This window comes from Salmo salar, chromosome ssa10 (genome assembly GCF_905237065.1).
Source record: "Salmo salar chromosome ssa10, Ssal_v3.1, whole genome shotgun sequence".
NCBI classification, from domain to species: domain Eukaryota; kingdom Metazoa; phylum Chordata; class Actinopteri; order Salmoniformes; family Salmonidae; genus Salmo; species Salmo salar.
This window is the reverse complement of record NC_059451.1, coordinates 109,970,006-109,979,505: the sequence shown is the minus strand read 5'-3', so window position 1 is coordinate 109,979,505 and position 9,500 is coordinate 109,970,006. Positions and strand designations below refer to the sequence as shown.

Sequence of the window (9,500 nt, the reverse complement as noted above, 5' to 3'; positions counted from 1 at the left end):
AAATAAAACAAAAGACGTGACCCATAGCCAAAAGACATAACTGCCCTCTTTATTAGCCTGTTGTTGATTTATGTTATGAATGTTCAAAGAGACAGTTCAGTTTATCAATTAACAAGAAAACACCATAATCATAGTTAACTAGCAAGTTGCGTCCTAAACATCCTGAATTAGTCAGTCATTCTTAAGTACTCCAGCCAACTACAGGTGCAGTTACAGGGTACATGCTACCACCTATAGGCCACCATAGAACATTGCACTCAAATGATAAATGCAGTTTGACTTTCATAAAATTACTAGGCTGTGCGCTTCTGTAACCAACCAGGTTGAACACAGGCTATCGATGAAACTGAAGACTGCGTTAGCCCACTGAGCTAAAGCCTAGTTGTTAGCTCTGGTTGCTAACACAAGTCCTCAGGCAAAGTTACTCATCTTGTAAGTGTAGAGCCCTGCTACACTTCTAAAGGACATCAATTATGTTGTAGTGGATTTTGCTATACTCAAAGATGCACAACAATAATACGATTGTCACAGCGAAATACAAAAGTGTTCAAAAGTGCAATTGGTCAACATTACAAACCCTAAATACTTTGTCAGATTTGGTTAAAAATGTTGTGTGGACTAATATTTTTTTTAAAATATGTTAAATCATTGTTTAACTAACAGTCAGTCGTGAGTAAAGTACATACAGAAAACAGCTTAAATCTTTAGTTACCTAATGGGAATAAAAATATATATGTATTATTTTAACATTCACTCAGTCTCTCACACTTAATAAAAAGTACATTATTTAAAACATCCAATGCACTGGCCTGGGTATCTGTGATATAATAAATAATTATTGTAAATAATAATGCAGAGGTTTTGTTTTAATTATGTTAAACAGTAATTTAGACTAAAAGCTAAAAATAGTTGATAGAAATCACCCCACCCTAACATGTTGATTAAAGAGCAAATAGAAAGCTTTATCCTGGCTAAAGCATCCATGAGATTATTGTACTTATTTTCACATTTCATGAAATTACAAACCATTCCCACAGAGTGTGTGGATTTCAAAATTAAAGCATTCATGTGACTACATTGATTTATGCAAAGTTCAACAGCAGTTACAGAGCTGCCTATAAAAGTTATACTAAAACATCTACTATTATCCAGGAATCAAAGTGCAATTTTAAGAGTAGGTATAACCAAGCCGAACAGAAACAAAGTGGTTACATGTTATATTCTTGTGGACATATTCAGTGGCCAATTTACTAGGTACACTCATCTAGTACCAGGTCGGACCCTCATTTGCTCCGGGAACAGCCTGAATTTTAAAGGGCATGGAAACATTGCTCAGTTGATATTAAGGGACCTAAAGTGTGCCAGGAAAGCATTCCCCACACCATTACACCACCAGCCTGTACTGTTGAAAAAAGGCAGGAAGGGGCCATGGACTCATGTTGCTAACGCCAAACCCTGACTCTACCATCAGCATGACGCAACACGAACCGGGATTCGTCGGACCAGGCAGTGTTTTTCCACTCCTCAATTGTCCAGTGTTGGTGATGGCGTGCCCACTGGAGCTGCTTCATCTTGTTTTTAGCTGATAGGAGTGGAACCCAGTGTGGTCGTCTGCTGTAATAGCCCATCTGTGACAAGGACCAAAGAGTTGTGCGTTCTGAGATGCTGTTCTGCACAACACTGTTGTACTGCGCTGTTATTTACCCGTTTGTGGCCCGCCTGTTAGCTTGCAAGATTCTTGCCATTCTCCTTCGACCTCTCATCAACGAGCTGTTTTTGCCCACAGGACTGACTGGATGTTTTTTTGTTTGTCGCACAATTCTTGATCAACCCTAGACACTGTCATGCCTGAAAAGCCCAGGGGCCGGGCCTCTGAGATACTGGAACCGGCGTGCCTGGCACCGATGAGCAAACCATGCTTAAAGTCGCTTTTGGTCAGTCGTTTTGCCCATCCTAACATTCAATCGAAAAGTAACAGAATGCCTCGATGCCTGTCTGCCTGCTTTATATGGCAAGCCACGGCCACGTGACTCACTGTCTGTAGGAACAAACAATTTTCGTGAATGGGGTAGTGTACCTAATAAGCTGGCCACTAAGTGTATATACACACACCTTTAAATCTTATATACACATCCACTTTGGAGAGCAATCATGGAAAAATATGGAAAAGTAAAAAAGAGAACATAAAAGAAATATAACCAGTGGTTATTGCTAAAAGTGAAAATCACATAGGCACATTTCTATAAAGCAAACCAAATCCTATCTACATACCCCAAAACTAGGCCAAGGTTTTTTCCTGATGAGAAAAAACTACAGGCCCTACACTAAGTCAGGGGAAAACTACAGGCCCTACACTAAGTCAGGGGAAAACTACAGGCCCTACACTAAGTCAGGGGAAAACTACAGGCCCTACACTAAGTCAGGGGAAAACTACAGGCCCTACACTAAGTCAGGGGAAAACCCCAAACTATTCCCGATGTCAGTTTGTCTGTCACTAATTTATCAAAGTGTCTTAGTGTTGACTAGTTTAAGGTCTGTGTGGATGGCCTGCCTCGTCAGCCAGGTTGAGGATATAGCCAGCTATGTCCTCCTCTGTAGGGGCATCAGGCATCACCCACGACTCATTAGCAGCGGTCACTTGCAAGCGGCATATTGGACAATTCCTGCTCTGCCCACTCCTATGAAAACAAACCAATTAATTTAATTGACTCAAATTACCCATGAAAATTGACCTTTTGACAACAGATTTATCTGTGGACTGTTGTGGCTACTGTCCGTCTCTCTTACCACTTGTCAATGCACTTCTGACAGAAGCTGTGAGCACAGGGCAGGATGAGGTCAGATTTCCCATCCATGCAGATACAGCACTCTTCCTCATCAGTCAACTGCTTTACCCTGTATGGGAATAAACACAATGGCTTGCATCACAGACCGATCACTCAGCTTCCAGACTTCCTCTTTCCCACAATTGAGAAGAGCAAAGTAATAAATGAGACTTGGAAGGATGGCAACGCAAGACTACACACAGAAATATGAAAGAAAACACACACAGTGATGTACTAACCTGCCCATCCACACGCTGGCCTGACAGGAATCCCCTGATGGGAGGTTTCCAGACGGGAGGCTGGCGCCCTCTGCTGACAGCACCTCTGCTGCCTGGCTGGTAATGTCACGGTACAGCTGAATGAACTGGTACAGGTTCATGATGCGAGACGCCTCCACCATCCCATTTTCTTTGTTGATCTGACAAACCACAGGGCAATAAGACACTTTTCAGTCTCAAAAACATGCACATGCCATGCACACACACTGCACACGACAAACAATTTAAGTTTCAAAAACACACACATGCCCCGTAAAAAGCTAGCGAGAATGTAGACTGATTCACAATGACAAGTCTCATTCATTAGAGACCAACTTCAGTTTGTCCCTCTCTCACCTTGGTACAAACTATCCTCACAGACACTTTCCACAGAGCAGAGGTGTCCGAGCCAGTCTGGACTTCAAAGATCAGGTGTTTTTGCTGTCCAGCTGCCAGCTTAGCTGTCCTGTCCAGTTCACATTCATGGAGAAACACTGTTTAAATTATTTCACCGTAAGGGAAGGACTCACTAACGGGAACAATGTAATAGTCGTGGAGAAGATTAGGCTCATCCCCACCAATTAAAGGGATGTTTGATTATCATGAGTCATGACATTTTTGCAATATTTTATGATCAATCTTTGTAAGGTAAGTCACTCTTAAAGTTATCTAAGAGTTTGTTTTATGCCACTGGTTAAGTGCTGTCGTCCAACCAAAGCAATGCATTTTCTGTTCAATTCAACACTGTCACCAAACTATCCTTATTTTCTGTCACTTACTGCCTATGAGAGCTAAATTTACACTAGCGGCAGCTAGGCCTACTGATTGGGGAAGAGACTAGGTTAAATTCTAGTTGGCCGAGAATGCTCTAGCTAGAGCTGGGACAATAATCGACACCGACCATACCGATCACGTAACGATATCAGCAAAATGCCTGCAATAATAAGTAGCCTATACTATAGAAATGCGAAGTTTTAAATGAAATACATTTACTATTATGTGTGATTGTTAACGGGACAATTGATAGATACAACCGTTAAACTAGTAGTACTAGTTTAAATGATAAAATAAATAAAAACGTTCCATTTATCGTTATATCAATTCAGGCAATTTATCGCCGCTCTCTAGCTCTTGACTATGTTCATAACCTGGATCGTGTCAGTTAATAACCAGTGGTGTAATTGGATAATGATCAAGAAGTGCCAGAGGAGGACCAGTATGTCACTTTGGGGCCTTAGCTCACCATCTGGAAATGAAAGACAGCTATTCTCTTTGCCTACTGACTTATTACAAAGAACATGGAGTATATTGAAAACATAGAGTATATTGACAGTATGACACAACATAGTCAGCCTTACATGTCATTGAGCTCTGCTACCCTGCCCAGGAACTCCTCGTAGTTGAGGTAACCGCTGTCTCGTACCAGCCCGGCGTGTTTCACCAGCTTCTCAGGTAGACTGGTCATCCCCGCCTGGCCTGAGATCTGCTGGCCCATCCCGACCGCGCTCACACAAAAGCACTATGAGAAGACGGTGCAGGGGGGCCTGACCGGGGGATACCCAAACAAACACAAGCAAAGTCACCAAGTCATTTTACCTACTGTCTACAGCAGTGGTTCCCAAACTTCTTATAGTCCCGTACCCCTTCAAACATTCAACATCCACCTGCGTACCCCCTCTAGCACCAGTGTCGGCGCACTCTCAAATGTTGTTTTTTTGCCATCATTGTAAGCCTGCCACACGCGCACGCGCACACACACCCACAAACACACACACACACAATACATTTATTAAACATAAGAATGAGGAAGGCACTGCATCGCAGTGTTAGCTGTGCCACCAGAGACTCTGGGTTTGAGCCCAGGCTCTGTCGCAGCCGGCCGCAACCGGGAGGCCCACGGGGCGGCGCACAATTGGCCTAGCGTCGTCCGGGTTAGGGAGGGTTTGGCCGGCAGGGATATCCTTGTCTCATCGCACACTAGCGACTCCTGTGGCGGGCCGGGCGCAGTGCACGCTGACCAGGTCGCTAGGTGTACGGTGCTTCCTCCGACACATTGGTGCGGCTGGCTTCTGGGTTGGATGCGCGCTGTGTTAAGAAGCAGTGCGGCTTGGTTGGGTTGTGTCTCGGAGGAGGCATGGCTCTCGACCTTCGCCTCTCCCGAGTCCGTGCAGGAGTTGTAGCGATGAGACAAGACAGTAACTACTAACAGTTGGATACCACGAAAATTGGGGAGAAAAAAGGGGGTAATTTATTTATTTTTATAGAAAAAAAACATAAGAATGAGCGCGAGTTGTCGTCACAACCTGGCTCGTGGTAAGTGACAAAGAGCTCTTATAGGTCCAGGGCACAAATAATAACAATCAATAATTTTGCTCTTTATTTAACCATCTTACATATAAAACCTTATTTGTTCAGTGAAAATGAGAACGGTGTGCTTGAAAGGATGCACATATCTCTGCAATGTTGGGTTGAGAGTCTCAGTCTTAAATCATTTTCCACACACAGTCTGTGCCTGTATTTAGTTTTCATGCTGTGAGGGCCGAGAATCCACTCTCACATAGGTACGTGGTTGCAAAAGGCTTCGGTGTCTTAACAGCACGATTACTCTGGAGCGCAGCCCAATCCACAAACCTGGCAGTGGCTTATGATTAAATAAAATATTCACAGAACCGCTTGTTGCAGTTTCTCTTGTTCAGATATTGGTAAGTGGACTGGAGGCAGGGCATGAAAGGTATAACGAATCCAGTTGTTTGTGTCGTCCGTTTTGGGAAAGTACCTGCGTAATTGCACACCCAATTCACTCAGGTGCTTCGCTATATCACATTTGACATTGTCCGTAAGCTTGAGTTCATTTGCACACAAAAAAAATCATACAATGATGGAAAGACCTGTGTGTTGTCCTTGTAATGCAGACAGAGAAGAGCTCCAACTTCTTAATCATAGCCTCAATTTTGCCTCGCACATTGAATATAGTTGCGGAGAGTCCTTGTAATCCTAGATTCAGATCATTCAGGCGTGAAAAAACATCAACCAGATAGGCCAGCCCTGTGAGAAACTCGTCATCACGCAAGCAGTCAGACAAATGAAAATTATGGTCAGTAAAGAAAACTAAGCTCGTCTCTCAATTTAAAAAAACGTGTCAATACTTTGCCCCTTGATAACAAGCTTCTGTAAGTTGTAAAAGCGTTACATGGTCGCTGCCCATATCATTGCATAGTGCAGAAAATACACGAGAGTTCAGGGGCCTTGCTTTAACAAAGTTAAGCATTTTCACTGTAGTGTCCAAAACGTCTTTCAAGCTGTCAGGCATTCCCTTGGCAGCAAGAGCCCCTTGGTGGATGCTGCAGTGAACCCAAGTGGCGTTGGGAGCAACCGCTTGCACACGCGTTACCAGTCAACTACGTCTCCCTGTCACGCCATCAGTACAGATGCCAACATGAGCAGCAGCTACATTTGGCTACATACGGACTGTTAGTGGAATTCCCGCGAGAGAGTAATGGTTAATGTAATTGGATGTTAATTATTTGACTAGGCTACCTGTATTTGACATTGTGTTGTTATTTCGCTGAACACTAGATGGTTTAATTTAAATTTGTGGCAGTGAAACAAGGCTACTCAGGCGAGAAAAAAACCTCACCCAAATGTATAGCCCCATTGGAAAATATAAATGGACTGTTTAAAAATGTGAAGAAATAAATATTTTTTTTATATGTGAATCACATTTTTGGGGGCGTACCCCCGACGGCATTGCGCATACCCCTGTAAAACGGCTCATTTTCCTCTCCATGGCAAAATTATTAGAATTCCATGACATTAGCTGTAAAATTGCTAAATCTTCTCTCCGCCCCATGGCAAAATGTGAAGAATTTGAGATATTAAATAACCTTAGTCATTTTGTAAAAATATCTAAAGGGCTGGACAGCTAGGTAACTTTACTTTCAATGCATTGACATGGCAATATAATGTTACAATTACTGTCATATCCACTTGAATATTGAGGCAGTTAGAGCTGCACAAACCAGCCATAGCGGGCTAGCTAGTTACTAGCACAGAATTGATATATAAACCTATCAAAGATGAGTTTACGTTATTGTGTCCAGAAAGAAGTGTCCAGAAAACCCTGATCACCAATATCAATGTTACAATAGTAACTGTAACTAATGATGTCAGGACTGTTATGTACTGATGTCAGGACTGTTATGTAATCAACTCAGACATCAGTTAACACGGTGGATTCAATTTGTTACTATAACATTGATAAGATCCCTACAAAATGATCTGCTTTTCATAGACAAGTATTCTTAGCGTGGTGGTTAATAAATAAACAATTTTTCCCCGCATAGGTTTTTCATTTGGAACAATAAGGATATTTTGTATAGAAACAAAGTCTTTATTTTTTTAAGAACTGGCTTAATAATCATATCCTGCTGATGAGTCAACTTTTTAATGCAGAAGGATTGTTACTCAATTATGAGGAATATTTATCTTGTTACAATATCCCTGTTACACATAGAGAGTTCGCCATAGTCTTTGATGCTATTCCATCTGGAACTCTCATGTTGTTTAGAGGTGTAACCAAACCTTACCTTCTTCACCTGCCCTCGCTTGATTCAGTGGTCTCTCCAATAGTAAACATGCGTTTCTCCTTGCTTCCTCAGAATAACATATCTATCTATACGCACTTCATTTCAAAAGGGATATTGTATCCATTTCTTATGTCACAACTTACTGAAATACATTTGTCAATATCTGTTGGGGGAAAAAAAGTCTGCTTATTACTACACAAATACCTGGTCAAAGAGGTCTCTTTCAGAATGATCTAGAAGTATTACCCTGCGAGTCAGTACATGAAGAAACTCAGACATGAACAGTACTTTTTGTGTTGAGCATCCAGAAACAGTTTCTACATGTAAAGAAATTATAGAAAGATATTCATAGATTAATAATTGTTAATATTCTTGATTATTTGTTTTTCTACGGGAGAACGTTCAGCTTCCTTAACTATAAAAAACAATTCTCATTAATCTAATTGTGCTAATGGAAAACTTTCATATTGATAAATGTAAATTCACTTGTAATAAACCACTCTTCCGTGTTTTCTAGAAGGAATTCGAGCAGTACATTAAGACCCTTCTACATTATTTTAATAAGAAAGCTGCTAAAACAATCAATGTGTGCATCTTTTAAGGTATTTGTATAATCTGTAATTTGTTGTATCCCCTAGCATATGTTATCATTGTCCTTTTGTAATACTTCTTGTATGTATACTGATTTTTCTGCAATAAAATAAAATGTGACCAAAATGTGACCAAAAAAAGAGAAAACGTCAGTTAGCAAGCTAGCTAGCGTAGTTTGCCTTGAAACGAACACTTACTGTCACACGAAAGGCTTGCCCAGCCTTTGGCATTTTATCTACAGTACTGCATCTGGCACATGCATCGCACTAATTATCTACGTTAGCTAACTAACGTTATCACAATGTATTTATTGGTAGGCTCAGATGCTAACTTAGATAGCTAACGTTAGCTAGCTAAGAGAAAAACACACACAAGCCCATATAAGAAAATCGGTCTACATTTGGTGACAACAGTTCAGCTTACCTGGTATTGCTACGTGTCAACATCGATATTTCGCAAACCACATGCAATCAGCAACGTTTAATCTGTTTGAGAGTCTGTGTTGTGGTTTTTGTGTGCTGGCAAGCCTGTCGCAGAATGATGACGAAAGAAAATAGTACGCAAACGTCGCACTGGATTTTTGATGCAGACCACTGGTGACTCTCAAACAAAATTACTGCAAAGAAAGAAAGAAAGAAAGAAAGAAACTGGAATAGTAATAAAAACATGGACAGGCAAACATTTTGCACAATGTTTTTTATGTTTGTGAATATTAGTATTTTGCAACTAAACAAATTCATGAATGTAGGCTACACCAGAGAAGAAGCCGAAGCGAGAGGGTAAGCAGCAATGCCAGGGTTCGACTATGGGCCCATTGTTCCACCATCAGGAAAAATTGTACACATTGCCTTAGGACAAGTTACTTCTCTACTGTTTACCATTCTTGCCAAATATCAAAACTCAAAATCAAACTGTTCATGCAATATAATACAATTGATGTGTTTTGGACCATTTTCAATTATGTTTATAACTTTAAAACGTATTCTTCTACAGAACCACTGGACCGACCGGCACCAAATTTGGTATATAGCATTTATTTTCCAACTCTTGTATAGACAATATGACCGCTATGAGCCTGCTTGAATGATTTTTACTGTCCAACAGTGCCTCCATGCGGTCACACTGAACCATACTTTACAGGCTAGATAGATTCATGGCCCTGAGCATGTGTGCCAAATGTCATGACTCTGAGTCAAACCAATCAAGAGAAACATGTGCCCGTTTATAGAGCCATCGTGTAA

General features: G+C 41.2%; 1 protein-coding gene across 2 annotated transcripts; it reads right to left on the bottom strand.

Moving 5' to 3' along the window:
* Positions 1–21: 21 nt before the first annotated feature.
* LOC106561497 (RING finger protein 141) lies at positions 22–8,815 on the bottom strand. Of its 2 annotated transcripts, XR_006757083.1 has the most exons (7): positions 8,683–8,815; positions 4,441–4,626; positions 3,440–3,548; positions 3,065–3,243; positions 2,788–2,895; positions 2,440–2,678; positions 22–2,409 (listed from the first exon to the last, which is right to left on the bottom strand). XR_006757083.1 is itself a non-coding variant. In XM_014125541.2 (6 exons), the coding sequence occupies exons 2-6, from the start codon at positions 4,575–4,577 to the stop codon at positions 2,528–2,530; spliced, it is 684 nt and encodes a 227-aa protein (XP_013981016.1). In that variant the 5' UTR covers positions 4,578–4,626; positions 8,683–8,815; the 3' UTR covers positions 22–2,527. The 2 variants fall into 2 exon arrangements, 1 of the variants encoding a protein (XP_013981016.1); XM_014125541.2 differs by having other exon boundaries at positions 22–2,678.
* Between the last annotated feature and the right edge of the window lie 685 nt (positions 8,816–9,500).

Excerpts from the sequence above, each read along its gene's own strand:
- LOC106561497 (XM_014125541.2), bottom strand. The coding sequence starts at position 4,577 with ATGGGCCAGCAGATCTCAGGCCAGGCGGGGATGACCAGTCTACCTGAG. Across the intron at positions 3,549-4,440 it reads GTAGCAGAGCTCAATGACAT|GACAGCTAAGCTGGCAGCTG; the intron begins GTAAGGCTGACT and ends TGAACTGGACAG. Across the intron at positions 2,896-3,064 it reads GCCAGCGTGTGGATGGGCAG|GGTAAAGCAGTTGACTGATG; the intron begins GTTAGTACATCA and ends ATTCCCATACAG.